Genomic DNA, 22484 nt, shown 5'->3' with positions numbered 1-22484 from the left:
AATTTGTCCAGTAGTTAATTTCTGCGTACAAGATGGCTGAGCAACAACTTGATTACTCAGGACCCTTGAACAGACAGTGTGGGGATCAGAGAAAAGCAAAGTGGAATGAACAGTCTATTTGAACAAGGATTGACCAGATCCATGAGGAAATCTTTCTAAAAGGGGATTCGTCACAAGTGGATAAAGCTATAGATACACAGAATGAATATGAGGAATTGTGAAAAACAGATTCATGCTTCTGGACCTTTTCTTGACCTCCAGCTTAGGGCCCCTTCCTCTCCTCCTCCATTTCATTCCTCGAGGAAAGAAGAATGGTACAACGAAAAGCATGTGAGCTTTGGAAGTAATCTGAGTTCAAATTCTGTTCTGCTGTTCACTACCTTTGGATACTTTAGTTGGCCATTCTCAACTTTTGTTTGTCTGTGTTTAAAATAAAAATCATAATATTACCTGGCAGCTTAATGAGAATTAAAAAGAGGGAAAGTACCTAGCACAATTGTGGCTTTGTTCACAGATACCCAGTAAGAATCATTATACACTACCTTTCTCAACCTGGTGTAGAGACACATTTCCCTGGGAATTGAAACACATTAAGCTGATGAGTCATTTTACCCTTTCATATTTGCTTTACCTTAAACTTTTCTCAGCTTTTTCCCTGAGAGCATGTTTTAGAAAGGAGAAGGAAATGCTGAGCATATTGTTAGATGAGACTAGACTGGAAAGGGGGAGCCTCTCGGACCCCCTACATGCTGTTGCCTTGGCATAAGTGCAAATGAAGTTATGTCCTGGCCTGTTTCAGAGCTTTCTGGGGGCAACATCAAAGACAGTCACAAACGATGTCCCACGTCATTGGTCTCAAGTAAACGGACAGGAGGCTTTCATAACTCAGCCGATCCAACACCTTCCTTGTACCAAACACTGTCCTAGGTGCTGGGCTACAACAGCAAACAAACCCGGAAAAACCTGGGGACTTCCCTGGTGATCCAGTGGTTAAGACTCCATGCTCCCAATGCAGAGGGTGAGAGTTCAATCCCTGGTCGGGGAACTAAGATCTCACATGATGCATGGCGTGGCAAAAAAAAAATAAAAATAAAAACAAACAAAACAAAAACAAAAAAGCAGGAAAAATTGCTGCCCTCCTGAAGCTTACATTCTTGAAGGAAAAGACAAACAATGACTATGATAAACAAGTAAAATATACTGCCTTCAGATGGAACAGACAAAAATAAGCAGGAAAGAGGGACAGAATATTCCAGGGGTTCAATGGAAGTGCCATTTAAACAATGGGGTCAGGAAGTCCTCAAAAAATAAACAGGTGACATGTAAGCATAGACCTGAAGTCAGTGAGGGAGTAGGTCATGAGGGAACAGCAAGTGCAACGGTCCTGGGGTCAGACATTGTGCAATACGACTGAGGACCATCAACGAGGCCAGTGTGACAGGGGCAGGGTGAGCACGGGGCAGAAGGCAATAGGACACGAGGCAGAGAAGTAACCAAGCATGACCTATTGGCCATCATCTTAACTTTAATTTTCACTTGGAGTGATATTAAGAAGCTATGAGCGGTAATAGGGCAGAGAGAGAGACATCCTTTGACTCATGTTTTCAAAGGAGCAGTCTGGCAGCTATTTTAAGAATAGACTGGGGACTTCCCTGGCGGTCCAGTGGTTAGGACTCTGCGCTTCTACTGCAGGGGTCATGGGTTTGATGCCTGGTCGGAGAACTAAGATCCCAGAAGCTGCATGGCGCAGTCAAAAAAAAAGAAGAAGGAGAAGAAGGAGAAGGAGAGGAAGAGGAAGAGGAAGAGGAAGGAGAAGGAGGAGGAGGAGGAGGAGGAGGAGAAGGAGAAGGAGAAGAAGAAGAAGAAGAGGAAGAGGAAGAAGGAGAAGAAGAAGAAGGAGAAGGAGGAGGAGAAGGAGGAGGAGGAGGAGGAGAAGGAGAAGAAGAAGAAGAAGAAGAGGAAGAGGAAGAGGAAGGAGAAGAAGGAGAAGAAGAGGAAGAGGAAGAGGAAGAAGGAGAAGAAGGAGGAGGAGGAGGAGGAGGAGGAGAAGAAGAAGAAGAAAAAGAAGAGGAAGAAGAAGAAGAAGAGGAAGAGGAAGAAGGAGAAGAAGAAGGAGGAGGAGGAGGAGGAGAAGAAGAAGAGGAAGAGGAAGAAGGAGAAGAAGAAGGAGGAGGAGGAGGAGGAGAAGAAGAAGGAGAAGGAGAGACTGTAGACTGTTGTGGGACAAAGGCAGAAACAGTGTGGGGACTATGTCAACATTTGGGGTGAGAAATGGTAACTACAAAGATAAGTCTCACGGAAGTACAGGCAGGGCTTCCTGTATATTTTACTGATCTCTGCTCACGAGAGGGCCAGCAACAGCCCTAGCTGACCAGGAGTCTGAAAATTAAACCCACTGGGCTGAACAGGAAAGCAGGAGAAGCACAATTAAATTCTAGAGGGAGCTCAAGATCATCTCCCACTCTACTGTGGAGAGTTCTTGGGCAGGTTCAAGCTGAACTTTCAGAAGGATTCACGCCCTGGAGACCATCTTTTGGGATCCCACTCTTGCTTCTCCTGGAAGGGTCTCTGTTGTAATCTCTTGGTCTTTTCTTCCCTCGGTCTTGTCCCTCTTTGTTAGGTTATTTCTTCCCCCACCCTCCCTTCCATGTGGTTGGGATTGTGTCCAGCTCGGAGGGAACCCCTTCGTGGCGAAGAGCCGGTCTAGCAGCTTAATCCAGGCTCTTTTCAAGGCTTTAGAGAAAAGAGCTTTCTTGTCCCGAGTTCCCCTTTCTCCCTTTTCTTGCCACTGGAGAGAGAAAATCAAAATGGCCCCGTGGCCTGTTTCAGTCCAGGCTACTGTTGCGCAATCACAAGTCATGTGCCATCAACGGACCACAGCACTCTGTCTACATTTTCACAATGTGGGATCTAACTTCATGATGAAAGTTTAGAAAGTCACCTCTGTGTTGCTGTTTCTTCAATCTGGAATGTACGTCCCCCCTTCCTCTCCCGTGGCCAACCCTCTAGGTTTCAGCTTAAACATTATATCTGCAAGAAACCTCCCCTGGCCAAGTTTGCCCTAAGCCTGGGTTAAGAGAGCTCATGGAAGCTTGAGCTCCTCCACGTTCTAAAGGGGCAGAGACTGACTGCCTGGCTCTTCACAGTCTCCTCGGCACCTATATACGGTCTGACAACAGCCGATACCTAGAGACTGTCATACAGAGTGAAGTAAGTCAGAAAGAGGAAGACAAATACCGTATATTAACGCATATATGTGGAACCTAGAAAAATGGTATAGATGATCTTATTTGCAAAGCAGAGATAGAGACACAGACGTAGAGAACAAATGTATGGCCACCCGGGGGGGAAAGGGGGCTGGGATGAATTGGGAGACTGGGATTTTGACATATATACACTATTGATACTATGTATAAAAGAGATAACTAATGAGAACCTACTGTATAGCTCAGGGAGCTCTACTCGATGCTCTGTGGTGACCTAAATGGGAAGGAAATCCAAAAGAGAGGGGATTATATGTAGATGCATAGCTGATTCACTTTGCTGTACAGTGGAAACACAACATCGTAAAGCAGCTATACTCCAATAAAAACAAGTAAACAAACAGATAAACCCAGCCGATACTCAAAGTACATTAATTGAATGAATAAATGAGAAAATAAGAGCTCATTGACTATCTGATGAGGGGAAGGCGTGGGTCATCTGGGCAGAGGTCACACATAGAAAGTGAATGTGACAAATATAGACTGTATATGTCATATTTAGACTATAAACAAATATATAGATTTGTTTTCAAAAGACCAATCTACCATGAAAATGGAAGGTGAACTTGGAAGCAGTTTTTACCTCTAAGTGTCTGGCCTTGGGCAGCTTGCTTAGTCTGAACCTGTGTGTCTCCATCAATTAAGTGATGACAACTGAACACACCCATGTATTGATACTTTAGATCTCTGTATATCTGTCTGTTTGCTTGTTCCCTCCCCTGGCGAATTCACGGTAAAACGATTAGCAGAGTGCTGGCAGGGGAAGGGAGACTTCTTTGCAACTTCCCCCAGGAGCCTGCTTCTAATTTTATAGCCCATTACTAAGCCACTCGCAGTAAAGGCTCTCAGGAGACTACTGTTCTAAGAAGGCGTGGGATGTGAGCGCGTAGAGGCTAAAAATATAGAGAGGTATGGAAAATGCAGAGAATTGAGAGATCAATCTGCTGAGGACAGTGGGATGTTTGTGGGTTGGCAGATAGAGGGTTGGGTATGTTTCTCATCGTTTGGCCCCAATTCACTAAACCATCTGCTTCACTGTCCCTACCACCCACCCAATACATGTAAACACTATACATCTGTATCTTCATTATAATAATCAAGCCTATTGTGTTGCATTCTGATGTTGTTACTAGCTGAAGTCTAATAGACCACAAGCCCATTGGAAGGCAACATCATCCCTTAATGGGATGATGACTTTGGTGTTGATCATCTAGGGAAAAGACAGCAGTGCTCATTAAGCATGGAGGTGACTGCAGGAGTACTTAGCAAGGGACTCACAGGGAGCAGGTGATTCTCCCATATGGCATGTTTCTCCTCCATTGCCAATCTTGGAGGAGCTGGAATGTTTGTTTTTTTTTATCTTGGCCATACTGTGTAGCTTGCGGGATCTCAGTTCCCCCCCAGGGATTGAACCTGGGCCACGGCAGTGAAAGCCCAAATCCTAACCACTAGACAACCAGGGAATCCTTGGAATAGATTTTTATCTTCTGTCTTTATTAAGGAAAGGTAAGTTTATTTATACCATAATTTTTGCTTTGATTCTGCCCTGCCTTTTATTAGCTGTTTTGATAGTAATAATGCTTGAAATCAATGGCTTCCAGCACCCTTCTACAGTAGAGATGTTTCCTTCAAGTGATTTGAAATATGCTTCCTATAATTTCTATGCTTTGGCCTTTTGCCACTGAAGTAATAAAAAATAACTAATATTCTCCTTCCACAATGGCCCTTCAAATATGTGAATGAACCTATTGTTTCCTCACCCCATCTTCCCTCTTCAAGCCAATTAAACTTAATCTTTTTTTAAAAAAAAATAATTAAATAATTTATTTATTATTTATTTATTTTGGCTGCACCAGGTCTTACTTGAGGCATGCGGGCTTCTTAGTTGCGGCATGCGTGCAGGATCTCGTTCCCCGACCAGGGATCAAACTTGGGCCCCCTGCATTGGGAGTGTGGCGTCTTACCCACTGGACAACCAGGGAAGTCCCATTAATCCTTTAACTATTTCTCATAGAGCTAAGAATTTAAGAGTCTCTGATGCTCCACGACTCTCCAAAATTATGGTGCATAGAAATAATGAGAGCAAACATTTATTGAGCTCTTACTATGTGCCAGATACTATAATAAGTACTTTGCATGTATTAATTCATTTAATTTTCGCAACAGCCCTATAAAGCAAGCTTATTATTACCTTCATTTTAAAAATGAGGAAACTAAGCCACCAAGAGGATAAATAACTTTCCTAAGGCGACCCAGCTCATAGGTGGCACAACTGGTTTTTCAACCGAAACAGTTTTGTTCCAGACAATATAGTCTTAATCCCAATGCTGTTCTACTCCTCGGGGTCCCAGACCTAGGTTATAACTGATAGTCTGGAGCTCCTAACTCTAAAATAGCATAAGTTCAGTGGAATACGAGTGCCTGCAAAATGGTAATAGGTCTTTCTTGAACAAGGTTCCATGACCAAAAATGTTTGGGAAATTCTGAGTAAGATAGCATTGAATAGGTTTCCACTCTGCAGGGCTTTCCATAGTCTTTAATATTTTCACAGGCATGATGGCTCTCCAAAATCTAGACGCAGAATTTTCCAGCCATATTTTCCCCTGTAACTCTCTAGTAAAACATCTACTAACTTGTGGCATTCAATAGAATATTGCTTAGGCAACACTGCCCAAAAGTGTAGTTTAGATTTTTCCTGTTTCTTTTTCTTTCTTTTTTTGCCATTTATTACCTTTGATTTCATTTTATATGGTCTAGAAGTTTAGTGTCAACTACACAGTTTAAAGGGTTTGTCTGTAATTTTATCTAGCACTTACTTCTCCATCTCATTCAAGATACCATGAAAGACATGAAGTACACAAATACACTGTGGCCACCATAATCCCTTGGTTCTACTAAGCTACTCTGCTTTTCTTTAACGGGGCTGCCCTGACTCTTGGTCATTGCCATTTGCTATAAATGTTCACAAAATATACTAAGTAATTCATTCTAAGTTTGGGTTTTTTTTTTTACTTTTTTGGGAAAAAAAATTTTAAATCAAGGCTTTTGACTGTCTCTAGTCATCTTTCTCCTCTTCACATGTTCTCAGAGATTTCTGATAGGTTTCATAGAACACATGTGAAAAGAGTAAAGGAATAGATATCGTATGAGCATCATCTGTGGGCTCAGTCATACCATGCATTTCACATAGCACATAAAGTCTCATGGCCCCAGGGCGGTATGGATCATTAGCCTTACTTTATAGATGAGTAAACAAAGGCACACATGTTAAACAACCTGTCAAGGTCATGAACTCTGGGCTTCAACCATCCCACATACAGTCCATGCTCCTTGGGTGCATTCATCCTAGTAATTTAGTTACTTGTGGCTTATTTATTAGGTTGAAAACATCCTGTTAATTTACCATTATTTAATTTATTAACCCTGACTAAGGCCTGACCTCTTAAGAGGAAAATGATGATGAACTGTATAACACAAAGACTAGAATGTGACACTCCTATATTTTACAGATATATTCTTTCTTACAACCAGCTTGTCATTCAGACAGCACTCCGTCTCTCTTTTCTACACTCATTTCTTGCTCTCATTCAGGCAGACATTTTCTTCCTCCTTTTGGATAACCAAGTTTAATTTCTTTAAAGTAGACTATTTTTTTAGATCAATTTTAGATTTATAGAAAAAATTGAGAGGATAGTACAGAGAATCCCCATATACTCTATATCCAGTTTCCCCTAATATTAATGTCTTGTATTAGTATGGAACAAGTGTTACAATTAATGAACCAATGTTGATACCTTACCACAAACTAAAGACCATACTTTATTTGAATTTCTTTAGTTTATATCTCATGTCGTTTTTCTGCTCTACAGTCCCACTCAGGACACTACATTATGTTTAGTTGTCATATCCCTTTAGGTTCCTTTTCACTGTGACAACTTCTCAGACACTTCTTGTTTTTGATGACCTTGACAGTTTTGAAGAGTACTGTCAAGTATTTTGTATTCTGTCCCTTAATTGGAGTTTGCCTGATGTTTTCCTCATGGTTAGACTGCGGTTATGGGTTTGGGGGAGGAAGGCCACAGAGGTAAAGGGCCATTTCATCAAGTCACTCTTCATGGCCCAGATCTAGGGAGTGGGGAGTTATGCTCTCCTTCTTTGACTCCAGAGGATCTACTTAAATTATTTGGCATTCCTCTGTCTGGGAGATTTGTCTCTTCTCCATCTATTTATGTATGTAGTCACCAGGTAGAATTTAATTAAAGTACTAGGGGTAAAAAATTACTTGCTTCAAAAATATTCCTTCTTGGGCTTCCCTGGTGGCGCAGTGGTTGAGAGTCCGCCTGCCGATGCAGGGGACACGGGTTCGTGCCCCGGTCTGGGAGGATCCCACATGCCGCGGAGCGGCTTGGCCCATGAGCCATGGCCATTGAGCCTGCGTGTCCGGAGCCTGTGCTCCGCAACGGGAGAGGCCACAACAGTGAGAGGCCCACATACTGCAAAAAAAAAAAAAAAAAAAAAAAATATTCCTTCTTAAAATCCAGGGCAAAAGTGTTGTTTTTTGTTTGTTTGTTTTTAAAGACCTTTTTTAAAAAAATAATTTATTTAATTTTGGCTGCATTGGGTCTTTATTGCTGCACACAGGCTTTCTCTAGTTGCGGCGAGCAGGGGCTACTCTTCGTTGCGGTGCATGGGCGTCTCATTGCGGTGGCTTCTCTTGCTGCGGAGCACGGGCTCTAGGTGTGCGGGCTTCAGTAGTTGTGGCTCGTGCGCTCTAGAGCGCAGGCTTAGCAGTTGTGGCACGTGGGTTTAGTTGCTCCGCGGCATGCGGGATCTTCCCGGACGCGGGCTCGAACCCATGTCCCCTGCATTGGCAGGCGGATTCTTAACCACTGCGCTACCATGGAAGCCCCCAAAAGTGTTTTTGAAAAGTCTAATTTCCTTTGCTCATATTTAAATTAAATTTCATTCTTAATTGAACATTTAATATATATATTGAAACTGAGTCTGCCAGCAGTCCCACTACTGGGCATATACCCTGAGAAAACCATAATTCAAAAAGAGTCATGTACCACAATGTTCATTTCAGCACTATTTACAATAGTCAGGATGTGGAAGCAACCTACGTGTCCATCGACAGATGAAGGGATAAAGAAGATGTGGCACACATATACAATGGAATATTACTCAGCCATAAAAAGAAATGAAACTGAGTTATTTGTAGTGAGGTGGATGGACCTAGAGTCTGTCATACAGAGTGAAGTAAGTCAGAAAGACAAAAACAAATACCACATGCTAACACATATATATGGAATCCAAAAAAAAAAAAAACGGTACTGATGAACCTAGGGGCAGGACAGGAATAAAGACGCAGACGTAGAGAATGGACTTGAGGACATGGGGAGGGTGAAGGGTAAGCTGGGATGAAGTGAGAGAGTGGCATGGACATATATACACTACCAAATGTAAAATAGATAGGTAGTGGGAAGCAGCTGCAGGGCACAGGGAGATCAGCTCAGTGCTTTGCGACTACCTGGTGGGGAGATAAGGAGGGTGGGAGGGAGACACAAGAGGGAGGGGGTAGGGGGATATACGTATGCATATATCTGATTCACTTTGTTATACAGCAGAAACTAACACAACACTGTAAAGCAATTATACTCTAATAAAGATGTTAAAAGAAAAACAAACAAAGAAACAAAAACTGAGTCTGACACAAAGATGACTCACACAAGGCTCCTTGCCTGAAGAAACTATCCTCAGGGTCAGACAGAAATATATACATTTCACAAGGCAAATAAGTGCTGCAGTTAAAAGTTAAAGAGTGCTTCGGGAACACTGAGAGGATAGTACAGGTGTCCTTCTGTACCCATGCAGAAACAGTTCCAGGGCCCCATGGGTACCAAAATCCTGGGATGCTCAAGACCCTTATAGAAAATGGTAATAGTGGTACAATGAATACAGTCTGCCCTCCCTACCAATGGGTTGCATACCTGCGGATTCAGCCAAACCCAGATCGAAATTTTGGTTGAATCCGAGGGATGTAGGGCTTGCAAACATGAAGGCTTGACTGTAATTAATTCAAGGAAAGTTTGATGAAAGAAGAGTGAGTCCAACACTGGCTTCCTGGTGTGCAGCCAGTGATTTTGAATGATCCTAATTATGAAATGGAGAAGCCTTAGCTCAGAGAGAATGAAAGACTTAACTAAGTTCACACAGATGAGTCATGTATGAGCCTAAGCTGAAAATCAAGTCTTCCAATTCCAGATCCTATGTCCTTTTCACTACATCAAGCTAGAAGATAACACAGAAGTCTGCTATGCTGTTATTCAAGGCAGAAATGAATAAAGCACTTACCTCAAATAAACGTAAGACTTTGGCCAGTGCACCAACTTCTTCTTTGAGTGAGAAGATCAGTGATATGGCACCATTTTGATTGGAGTTGTCTTCAATATAGCTTGTTTCCTACAGGATTAAATGCATTTGGGTAAAATGTTTTTCACAGCTCAGCAGTTCATTCCTGTGAAACCTCCAAGGAAGAGGCGAGCATGAACTTTCTCTTCTAGTTAGTCTTGGAATACAATGAGCTACATATATTCTATACAGAAGTATATGTGTGGTGGAAAATAAGTAAATCAAGGGAAGTAAAATGTTCAGTGGTGCTCTTAGATCAGATTTCAATTTTAGAAAGCTCTAATTATTCACAAATGTCACCAGTTACACTATAGATTCACTACCTTTTTAATGAGCACCTACCAAGTGCTAGGTACAGTTAGGGCTCTGAGAGAAATAAAGATGAATAAGAGAATGCCCCATTCATCAGAAGTTCAAATTCTGACTTAGTAGACACATACACAACAAACGAGATAAATTTTAAAAGATCTTAGAGGTGGTATAATACGGTGCAATAATTGTTCCTGGAAAACATTGAGAAATACAGGGTGGAAAATACTAAAAATAGAACACACACAGGCTTTTGAGTCCAAAGACATGGGTTGGAATCCTCTCTCTTCCATTTACCAACCAGAACACTTTGGGATAGCTTAGGCTTCTTAACTTCCTCATGTGTGAAAGCAGGCTAATCTGTAATCATGACAAACCCTGTCAAAACAGTATTTAGATGATGAAAAAGATAAAGCTAAAATAGTTTAAATATAATATTAAGAGAAATATGTAAAAATGATGGAAATATTAAGAATACCCACGAATGACTTCTTGGCCTTTGGCAAAGATGTCACGGGAACATTAAATTTGTTCCCAGATGCTGGGATCTGAGACACCAGTTGTTGAAAAAGAGTCACTAAGTACATAAGAGCACATATATAACTTATTGGAAGATGGATGCCTTAAAACAGCAAAGAATGTCAAGGACCTCGCAACTTTCTACATGCACGTGACAGCAAATTAAGGTGGGACTAGGGTTGCCATTCCAGAAAGGGTTTGCCAAAATCTTTTAAAATTTTAAAGTTAAGTGTTAAATTAAGTTTTACAATAATACATAGAGTTCCATGCGTGCTTTCAAATAAACAGCATATACCTAAAACTGCGGAAAAAAACAACCCCATGCAGAACAATTACTCTCTTGTAAGCAAGTTAATGAAATTAGTGGAATGGCTGTTGCATCATCTCCATGAGAAGGCTGTGCTGGGCAGTGTCTCAGTGACTTGGTATCATAAGCCCTGTATGAACACGGATGACCCTCAGGATGAAATTCCTTTAATTCAGATTTTCCCAGAACCTCACCTGAAACAGAGGTGCAGGGGAAGAACCAGAATTATCAGCAAGTGTAATTAGAGGAAGCCTTACATGAATTGCAAAACTGAACTGTTATATATCCTTATATGGACCATAATATTATCTTTCTAAAATTTTTTTAATCTACCATACATTAAAATCCCCTATAATGTCCCAGATATTATAATAAGCACTTGATTTGGATAATCTCATTTAATTGTGATAACAATCTAGAAAGTAGGTTTTATTATTTTCCAGGTGCCCCTTTTATTGATGGCAAAATGAAGGTTTAGAGAAGTTAAGTAACTTGTCCAGAGTTGGACGGTTAGCAGTGGAACCCATGCCACAGGATCCCAGCATGCTGTCCATGAATCACAGCTTCCTGCAGGCTCTGCTCTACCTTCCGTCTCTAGTAAACACTGCCAGAGACACGCAGAGCAGTCTCTGATGTCAATCTTCTTCCTAGGAGAGGACACTGAGCCCTCAGTACTTTACAGTTTCCTTGAAATGACAAAAGATTTCCATTTCTAGTTCACTTGGCAACATTCTCCTCTCCTGTTGGCCTCCAAGAAAGGGAGCATATTTCTGACACACCTCAATGGATGTCACCTATGACTGCGGCAATTCAGACGTGAATGCACCGTGCTCGAAACTCTGTCATCCACCACTTTCCCACTCCTGTGTGTGTCTAGCCAATCACCAAGTCCAGTCTGACCTTCTCCAGAAATGATTCTCGGGGTCAGGTCCTTCTTTGCTTCCCACTGCCACCACGATAATCCAGCTCTTAGTGATCTGCAGTGATTGAGCCCTCCTAGCAGAATTTTGCTCGTGTCTTTATTCTACTCAGAATTCTTTAGGGGCTCCCCATGGCCAACAGGATACAAGACCTCTTTCTGATATTCAAAAGTCCCCTTAGTACCCCACCTCCTGAGCTTCACCCACAGAAAGCTCCCCTCCAGAAAACTGGTTCCTCCTTTTGCCCTTTCAATTCCTCATTAGAGTAAATGCACTGCATCCCTCCCTCTCTCCCTTTCAAATACATCATCTTTCCTCAAAAGCCCTCTTGGGTCTCACTTCTCTCAGAAAACCTATGTACTCCTCAGCCAAGGTGAACAATCCTTCCTTGATCTGTTTGTTCCATTTGGCCTCTGATACCCACATGGGACTTGGTAATTGACTCAAAGAGGTGGATTTGTCTTAAGAGTTCATCTAGTTCCACACTCTCATTTTTCAGATGGGGAAACTATGGGCCACCTGAGATCATCACACAGGCAGTGAGTGGCAGATTAAGAACTCAGGCTCCTGCTATGAAAAACAGTATGGAGTTTCCTCAAAAAACTAAAAATAGAATTGCCATATGATCCAGCAATCCCACTGCTGGGCATATATCCAGACAAAACTCTAATTCGAAAAGATACATGCACTCCAATGTTCATAGCAGCACTATTCACAATAGCCAAGACAGGGAAACACCCTAAATGTACATCAACAGATGAATGGATAAAGAAGATGTGGTACATATATACAATGGAATATTACTCAGCCATTAAAAAGAATGAAATAATGCCATTTGCAGCAACATGGATGGGAGCTACAGAGTGTCATATTAAGTGAAGAAATTCAGACAGGGAAAGAGAAATATCATATGATAACGCTTATATGTGGAATCTTAAAAAAAAAAAGAACTTATTTCAGACTCACAGACTTAGAGAATGAACTTATGGTTGCCAGTGGGGGAATTGTGAGGGGAAGGGATAGTTAGGGAGTTTGGGATTGACATGTACATACTGCTGTATTTAAAATGTATAACCAACATGGACCTACAGTATAGCACAGGGAACTCTGCTCAATACTCTGTAACAACCTAATTAGGAAAAGAATTTGGAAAAGAATAGATACTTGTATATGTCTAACTGAATCACTTTGTTGTACACTTGAAACTAACACAACATTGTTAATCAACTATAGTCCCATATAAAATAAAAAGTGAAATAAAAAAGAAGTGTTATGACGGAGGGAAAAAAAAGAAGATGTGGTATATGTATACAATGGAATACTACTCAGCCATGAAAAGAATGAAATAATGCCATTTGCAGCAACATGGATGGACCTAGAGATTATCATACTAAGTGAAGTAAGTCAGACAGAAAAAGACAAATACTATATGATATCACTTATATGTGGAATCTAAAATATGACATAAATGAACTTCCAAGAAATAGAAATAGACTCACAGACATAGAGAACAGACTTGTGGTTGCCAAGGGGGAGGGGGGGGTGGGGGAGGGATGGATTGAGAGTTTGGGATTGGCAGATGCAAACTATTATATATGGAATGGACAAACAATGTCTTACTGTGTAGCACAGGGAACTATATTCAGTATCCTGTAATAAACCATAATGGAAAAGAGTATATATGTACATGTATGGCTGAATCACTTTGCTGTGCAGCAGGAACTAGCACAGCATTGTGAATCAACTATACTTCAATAAAATTAATTAATTAACAAAAAGAGAACCCAGGCTCCTAAATGTCATTCATTCTATACAATTCCCTCTGCTATGGACACAATGTCCATATTAAAGCCTCTGTTTCTTGCATAGTAAGGGCTGTACTCTGGTCCAATCACCAGAAGTTTACTCAATACCACTCCTAACAGCCTATACCTTACCCACGTCTGTCCCCTTTCACTTTCGTCATTCTCCCATATACTTTCTAGATCAGGGTTTCTAGGTGGGAGTTCCTTGGGTCTCCACTCCAAAATCACCTCGTGATTCCTTGTTTGAGTGCAGATTCCTGGGCCCCACCCAAACCTACCAAATCAGAATTTTGGTGTAGGATCTTAGAATCTGCATTTTCAAAAGCATCGCAGAGGACTCTTAACCATGGAAGATTTTGAAACCACTGATAAATATATAGCCTATTGTTTTAAATTATGACTTTTCTCATCTGTGTCTGCAAATTCACATTTACCATAAGGCACTACTCTTTATTGCTATTCATATTGAAAGTAGAGCTGGCCATGACTGAATACCCACCATGTGCCCGGAGCCATATCTGGTACTTTTTACAGTTAATAAACATGACCATTGGTAGAAACTAGCACTGGCAGAAAAAAAAGACTTTACATATAATAGCTTATTCAGTCCTCACAATCGCCCCATGAGATGGGTGCTGTTATTTTGAAAATAAAGGAATAGACTCAGCAAGATTAAGTGGCATGTCCAAGGACACTCAGCTAATGAGTGGCAGAGTCCGTATGTGAACCCGGGTCCAACAACTCCAAAATCCTTAATCCACCTCCCAGTGACCCAACTGGGACAATAGCTCCCCTTTTCAAAGCTTGAGGGACTTGAAACGAAAGGAAGCTCATGGAATTTTGTGAAATGGTGTGGCCTTGAGTGGATTCTGATTCCAGCATTGTTATGCAGATCAGCATGAGATCTTGGACAAACCTCTTCCAGAACATGTTTATAATGGCTCATAATCTATACTTTATTTGTTTCCAATAGACATATGAGTTGACTTTGAAAGACATGTACACTCAGGATGCATAAAGGTAGAGAAAAGAAGCTCCAAAACTAGAAAAGAAGGAAGAGGACAGGGAGAAAAAACTTTACTAGCAACCAAGAAGGAAAGGATTTTGATCACTGAGCAACACCCTTAACAATAGAAATACATTCTCTTCGGTTGTGTCTAATAAACACATTCTGTTATCTTTGGAAAAGAGCAGTTTTCACAATTACCAACAATTAATCTGCAGCAAGGATATTCCAGTGGCACTGACTTTCAATCGTGGTGCTTTTTGGGGTCATGGGAGGAGGTGTGTATTCACATGTGTGATTATACATACACACATCTACAGTGTAAGACACCCAAAACCAAGATGCAGACATCCTGCCTTGGACATACTCTGCCTCTGTATTCCAGAATTTATCTACAGGAGGAAGCAGTGTGGTGGAGGAGTACACAGGGTGCTGGGGTCACATCTGGGTTTGAACCCTGGCTTTGTGCCATTCAGAGCTGTGATTTCTGAGTTCCCTTAATCTTTTAATCCATCCCCCTGTTCTATGTTCTTTACAGCACTTATCTCTTCATGACAGTATATGTTCATGTGGTTAATTTTTTTTACTGTCTGTCTCCCCCACAAAAATGTCATTTTCATCAGGGCAGAGGTTCTACTGTGCCTGGCTCAGAGTAAGTGCTCAGTAAGTCTTTGTGGAGTGGATGAACGAGCTGAACACCTTTCACAGGATTGTTGTGCTTGCAGGTGGAGACCAGCCTTATGTCAGGATTACATCTAGTGTGTTCTGTTCATCTGGGTTGGAGCTTCAAGAAGGCATAAATGTGTCTTTTTTGCAGATTGTCAGAGCTGGAAGGAGTCCTGAAGACTATTCTAGTTCAAAATCCACCCCCCCGCCCCAACTTTACAGATACCAAACTGAGCCTCTCCACCCCGATTAGGTGACTTCCCAGTACATAGCTTCAGTAAAGCAACACGAGAGCCCACAACTCCTAATTCCAGGTCCGAAATCTTTCCACTGCAAAGCTCCACCAGCCACTGTGCTTGACTCAGTGTGTGTTCCTCCTGCCAATGTTCTGTTACATTTTGTTGAACAAACAAATCATTTCTGGCTAGACACCCCTGGCACTTGCCTATGCTCCAGGAAGTGTGCTAAGACCTTTATAGACATTATTTCACTTGATTCTCATACTAACTCTAGAATGTGGATATTTTTATTCCAGTTTTTCATATGAATAGACCTGAGGATCTGCAAAGTTAAATCCCTTGCTTTCAACACACGGGTGTTACCGAGCACTCGCTAAACCCTCCTCTTTACCCCCAGTCATCGACAGTGACGATTTGTGGTTCTCCATCTTCTAAGCGCTCTACAAATAAAACTTTAGTCCCGGCTTCCCTGGTGGCGCAGTGGTTGAGAGTCCGCCTGCCGATGCAGCAGACGCGGGTTTGTGCCCCGGTCCGGGAAGATCCCACATGCCGCGGAGCGGCTGGGCCCGTGAGCCATGGCCGCTGAACCTGCGCGTCCGGAGCCTGTGAACTTTAGTCCCCAGAGCTCCCTAACCAGATCGCTGCCCCTAACCTCCCGCCATAGTCACGGGGGCCCCACGGCCAGCAGCACAGAAGCTACATGATGGCACAGCTGGCATCTGTTCTGGGATCTGTCTGACGCCCATGCTGTCCCTCTTCAACATGAAGTTCTGTCTCCCAAGCCCTACGTACCATTTTCAAAGGAAGTCTTTCTTTCAGGACTCAGAAAAAGTTAGTCCAAAGTTCTGCAGTCTCTAGTTATACTAAAACATCAATCATCCTCTGCTGTCCCGGCTCCCTGTTCTCTAGATTGTTCTCACTAATCCTACAGCTGACAGATGCCTTAGACCCACGTTATCTCCCAGGGCTGGGCTTTAAGTCTGGACCCCAGAATCTGGGAGTGTGATCAGTCGATTAAAGAGTGTATTCTGCAGTTGTTCACCTCAACGGAAAGGCAAAAATTCTAGCGAACGGAATACACCCTGGACATTATCCCTGCCACATTTAGGGCTCTCTTACATTCCAAGCCCAAGGCTAACTCTTGTGCATTTTCCTCTCTTTTTAATTTTCTTCTTCCTCAGGTCTGAGTAAGTCTGAGATGTCTTCATACCCCATTTTCTCCCAAAGGTGCAAAAAAGCTACAATTTCTAATAATTTTGCCATTTTGATACCTGGCTGAGAACACTTATAAACATCAAAGCAGAGCAGATCTGGATGGACCCCAACTGCCACTCCAGATGTCAAGGACCAGTTTACAGAAGAAGAAGGAGGCCACACAGGCAGTGATTTGTCCAAAGACAGGCAACTAGCTGGTGGCAGCTCTGGAAGCCAGATCCCTGACTCCTCCAGCCGTGCTCTTTCCCTGAAAGCCACACAGGACAGATGTCCTCTCACTGGGAAACATTTGTTGAGCACATGTGTTATCTGTCAACTTCCTAGACATTTTCATCATCTTCATATGAATTCAGCCTTCCTGGTGAGCTCACGGGAGTAGGAAAACCCAACACTCCTCAGACCTCTTTCCACCGGGGGCCAAACTCCCCTCCCTGCGCAGCTAAGGCCCGCCCTGGCTCACCTGTGCAAAGTCGCTGGGTTTCTTGACCGAGCCTCCGTTCTCCAGGACCACGGCTGACATGCTAGCTCCCAGCGCGTGTGGTCTCCGGAGCTCTGGGGCGTCAGTCGCAGGGGGGTTTGCAAACAGTGCAAACAGCACGTGGTGCTGAGGTTTTTAACCTGGCGTTAGGGAGGAGAGATTCCAAGGTGTCTCCGGCCACGCCTACCCGCCACAGTCACGCCCCCGGTGGGCGTTGTCCTGACGCGGGTCACCCCGGCCTGGACCGCTCGGAGGGGAGGGGCAGGGGGAGCGGGCCGGGGAGGGTGTGGCTGGTGACGGGAGTACGGATTTGGCTTGCCTGCCTTGGACGGAGGAAGGCCAACAAGAGAACGCAGGGCTACATGTGCCCTGGCGATTAGACAGGTTTGGCACTTCTGGGACTCTCAGAAGCCTGGACACGGGTTCTCTGCGTCTGATGTAAACTTGTGACAGCCTGATGATACCCATTATAAGAAACAGCCGAGATCTTGACTGAGATGGGGGAGGCGGGATTCCTTTCTATGCTAACACTAAGGAAACTGCCTTTTTTGTGCTCTGACTTCAGAAAACTACATATAGGTGATGTTGTGAACGCTGGGCACAGTTGCTAAGGAGCAAAGATAATAATAAGAGAAACGACCTGGGTTGAAATGCAGCCATGTGTCCCGGAGCTGCTTACATCACCGCTGGGAGCACCCAGAAGAGGATGGAAGCTCAGTCTTGCCAGAATGTTTTAAGAATGTGGATAAGAGAAAGAATGAGGTGATGCATTTAACACTTAGTACAGTTCATGCCATATAGTTAAACACTCTATAACTAGAAGTTATTGCTTAAAAGTATGCAACAACAAATGCTTACTGCGGACCTGTGTTGCATGCCAGGTGGTACTGGGGATACAGCAGTGAATGAAGTGGAGGACCCTGCCTCCTGCCCCCACCCATGCTGCCATTCTGGGAGGGAGACAGAAAACAAACAAATAAATAAGTTTAGGCAGAGCTAAGCCTTCTGAAGAAAATAAAATAGGGAGATGGGCTAGTAGGCAGGAAAATGTCATTCACCTCCGTTTTTTCAGACCCAGAAACTGAGACGAGGCATTCATTGCCACCAGGCAAAACAAAATATAAAAGAGCACCGCAAAGTCAGAAGTTCAGAAAGGATGTGAAAAATATCAAAGGCATCAAGACCTTGAGCGCCTGCCTAATATTTAGCCAGGAGAGGGCAATGGGCTAAGAGAAAATAAGCCAATAATAGAGGTTGCTAGAAATCCGCCCCCTCCCCTCCCATAATTCTTTGACGGAATGACCAAGCACCTGCCAAAAGAGAAAAAAAATCTCAGATTCAGGATTCAAAACAAACAGGTGAACTCCTGATTCCACCACTGATTCACTTTGGTCAAGTCCATGCCTCAGTTTCTTTGTCTTTAAAATGGGACTTTAAGTGTTGTTGTTTAGGATTCTTTGAGCCTGTATGATGTGCCAGGCTTTCTACTGGCTGCTAAGAAGACAGACATACGTTAGGTGTAATTTCTGTCCAAAAGGAGTCCTTGGGTGTGTGATTAATATTCTCTATGGTAAGTTGGAAGATCAGTGTTGTTGAACATGGAAGGGCAAGACCTTGACTTCCACCCTCAGGAGAATCGGTATCCTTTATCTGACTCCAGTGGTTTTCTAGTGAGGTAGACATGAAACGAAGAGTTTTACTCCACCCTAGGATTGCCTTGCAAACATCACGTCATCCCTTGATGTTGCTGGCACACTAAGGAGAGCAATGAGTGTGACAGCGCCTGTTGTATTGCCATATAACAGGCATGCAATGAATGGAAACAGCAGTAACAGCTACTTACTTACATGTACATTGTATGTTAGACACTGCCAAGCTCTCCCCATGCATGATTTCATTTCTTCCCTCAGAAACTTGAACCATGCATCCCCACTTTATAAATAAGGAAACTGAGACAGAAAGTTTAGATAAGTAGTTCAAAGTCAAACTACATTTCACCCAATTCCAAGACACTGGCTCATAAATACTCTTCCTTCCCTTTTTAAAATAAGAACAACAGTGACTTTTAGGACAACAAAATAATAGCACTTCTCTTTTCTTTTCACACCTACTAAAAATGGAATTCTTAATTTTCTCTCACATAAAAATGCCCCGGATCTGTGTTGGGAGGAGAGCGCAACTAGTTGTCTGCTACTTCAGAGAAAATCACTTAATAGCTTCTTTTAAAAATTATTCTGGCAAAAAGGGAACATGTATCCATGAAATAAGATAAAAACTCACTTAAGGGCTTCCCTGGTGGCGCAGTGGTTGACAGTCCGCCTGCCGATGCAGGGGACGCGGGTTCGTGCCCTGGTCTGGGAAGATCCCACATGCCGCGGAGCGGCTGGGCCCGTGAGCCATGGCCGCTGGGCCTGCGCATCCGGAGCCTGTGCTCCGCAACGGGAGAGGCCACAGCAGTGAGAGGCCCGCGTGCCGCAAAAAAAAAAAAAAAAAAAAAAACCTCACTTAAGATGAGACTGATGGTGACATGAATTTTGTAGATGATTTTCAAATTATCATTTTAATTGGGATGGAATATAATGTGTTGCTGTTATGAACAAGGGCAGTGCTGAGTCCTAAGAAAATTGATGTAGAAGGAACATCCAAGAATTCAGCCGATAGACCACTGAGATATTGTGAATGGCCAGAAAGAGGTGGGCACCATGTCGCAAGATGTGCAGTTGTGTACCTGGTAAACTTAGGGTTGACCTTCACTGATTTGGAAGTTGAAGATTTCCCAATCACTGCATGTTACCAATCGCTTTTCATTTAACCTCAAAGGTAGAGATGTAAGTTAATCATAATCTCTGAGTTCATGGCAAAAAATCAAAGCCTCCAAGGACCCCCTCTTGTTTTATTTATTCATTCTCTTTTATCTTCATTCCCCACTCCCATTCCCTTCCCCCAGAGGCAACATCCTTAACATGTTTTAATATTTAGCCATGGATTTGTTAAGTGCAGGGAAATATTGGAGTGTGTATGTATTTTTCATGGATATGAGTGATGTTGTGGTATAGATTTACTATAGTATATACATGTACTATAGATTTCATGGTTTCTAACTTTTTTCTTTCCACTATGTTCTTAGGATGTAGCCATGCTGATGAATGTACTGGTTCTTTGTACTTTTAACTGGAGGAGAGTATTCCACAGTGTGTGTCCACCACATTTGATTTCTCCATTCCCCAGTGATGGACACCTAGGCTATCTCTAATTTTCCACCACTCCAAACAATACTGCAGTAAACGTCCTCATCCTTGTCCGCTTATAAACCTGTGTGAGAATTTTTCCGGGATAGAAGGTTAGGGTCCTGAATCATGGGGAACATGTGTTCTTAATTTCACAAAGTACTGCCAGATTGCCCCCTTTGAACAGCTTGTACTAGTCCACACTCCCACAAGTAGGGCAAAAGAGTTCCTGTTGCTGGGTATCCTCAGTATTTGGCTTTTTCCAAGTGTCTGATTCTTTGCCAGTCTACTCAGTGTGAAAAGGTATGTTCTTGCTGTTTTTAATTTGCATCCCTCCTCTAACGAATGAGTTTGAGTACCTCTTTCTACACCGTGGGGATGTTCTTTAAGATGGATTTATCTGTCCAAGCACTACTCTTTCCTTATCAGAATTTAAAGAACAATGCAATGTCTCATTGGAAAAATTTAGGAATCCCACCCTTCCACCCCTCACCCTGCACAGGCAGAGGCTGTGAGCTTCTTCAGAGCCTCACTTCTATGGTCTGCTTCTTTTTAGTCTAACTTTTCCCACACAGACAACCCAGAAATCTGAGGATTGCTGTCAATCAATGCCCACACAAACTAACAATTAATGTATGAAGAGGTTTTCATCAAAATAAAAATTAAGGCAGGCTATTCTAGGAATTCTTAACAGAACTTAGACATTTCCTTGGGGTATAATAAAATCAGTTGGTAAACCAAATGCACTTGATCAAATTTATTAAATGTACATATATAAAATCTTAAGACTCTGGAGCCATTACTTTAGCATCCTTCTTGGCAATCAGATTGAAGTTACTGTGCTGTCATTCATACACTCATTCATTAAACAAATATTTGTTGAGTATATTCTATGTGTCAGTCACTGTTCTAGACAGTGATGAGAAGGACATTCCATGCTCATTGATTTCACATTCTATTAGGGGACATGACCAGTAAACAGGAAAAGAACAACAACAACAAAAAAACAAGATACACTCACTACTGATATGGCCAAGAAGAGATCAAGTCTTTAAAAGAGGTATTATAAAAGAGATAAACTGTTTTGAAGAGGCTGATTTAAGTTGGATGCACAAGGAAGACCTGTTCAACAAGGTAATATTTGAAGTGAGAACTGAATTATGAGACAGCTCCACTCCAGATGCAAAGATATGAGGGGACAGGGGTCCCACTGGAGGAAACATCTGCACAAAATCTCTAATACAATGAACAGGGGAATTTTTTTTGTGTGTGTGTGGTACGCGGGCCTCTCACTGTTGTGGCCTCCCCCGTTGCGGAGCACAGGCTCCGGACACGCAGGCTCAGCGGCCATGGCTCACGGACCCAGCCGCTCCGCGGCACGTGGGATCCTCCCAGACCGGGACACGAACCCGTGTCCCCTGCATCGGCAGGCGGACTCTCAACCACTGTGCCACCAGGGAAGCCCCCCAGGGGAATTTTTTGAGGAACAGACAGAGGCCAGTTGTGGCTGAAGTAGAGAGGAAAGGGGAGAGAGAGGGTAGAGCTGAGTCTGGAGAGGTGGGCAGGACCAGTTCATGTATTTATAACCAGTGGTGTACTAAAGCCAGCTCATATAGCTGTGAGAGAGCTGATTCTTCAGTTTTGTGAGTCTATTGCTAAACACAACCCTGATTATAAACTAAATTATATAAACTTAAAATTAAATAAATTACATTTAAGACAAAGGTTATAAATCCTCAAAATTTAATTATTTCATAAGTATTTTACTAAATTTTATTATCCATGCTCTTAAGGTTATTTACGCCCATTTTATCTGGGTGGTAGAAATACTACATAATAATATGTTACCACACCTCTCTTCTCAACTTCATACGTACATTGATAGCTTGAAATCTGCCCAAGTGGGAATATTTACTCCATGGAAATCAGCAAACACTACAAGTCAGGGGTGAAGTCAGTGGGTTGTTAAACATTTACCACCATCCCACCAACAATAGTGACAGCAGCAAAGCCACAAGTAGGACTGGATCGAAGTCAGATGCCTCAGAGGCAGGACAACAATGTCAGTCAGGGACTGAAGACACGTTGGGGCAGAGTGGGCTCAGCTACTGGTCAGTAG

At 42.6% G+C, this 22484-nt stretch overlaps 1 protein-coding gene across 1 annotated transcript in view; it reads right to left on the bottom strand.

Annotated features, from left to right (window-relative positions):
- PAH (phenylalanine hydroxylase) overlaps positions 1 to 17180 on the bottom strand; it is a gene marked incomplete at both ends in the record, with an annotated part of 71147 nt that extends 53967 nt beyond the window's left edge. The window contains 2 exons of the mRNA XM_079714131.1: positions 9618 to 9725; positions 17121 to 17180. Of these exons, the coding sequence (XP_079570257.1) occupies positions 9618 to 9725; positions 17121 to 17180 (168 nt within the window). The remainder of the gene's footprint in view (positions 1 to 9617; positions 9726 to 17120) is intronic.
- Between the last annotated feature and the right edge of the window lie 5304 nt (positions 17181 to 22484).

Source organism: Hyperoodon ampullatus (genome assembly GCF_949752795.1).
Source record: "Hyperoodon ampullatus genome assembly, chromosome: 11".
NCBI lineage: Eukaryota > Metazoa > Chordata > Mammalia > Artiodactyla > Ziphiidae > Hyperoodon > Hyperoodon ampullatus.
Note: the sequence above shows the minus strand (reverse complement) of the source record. Positions and strands in the feature narration are given on the sequence as shown.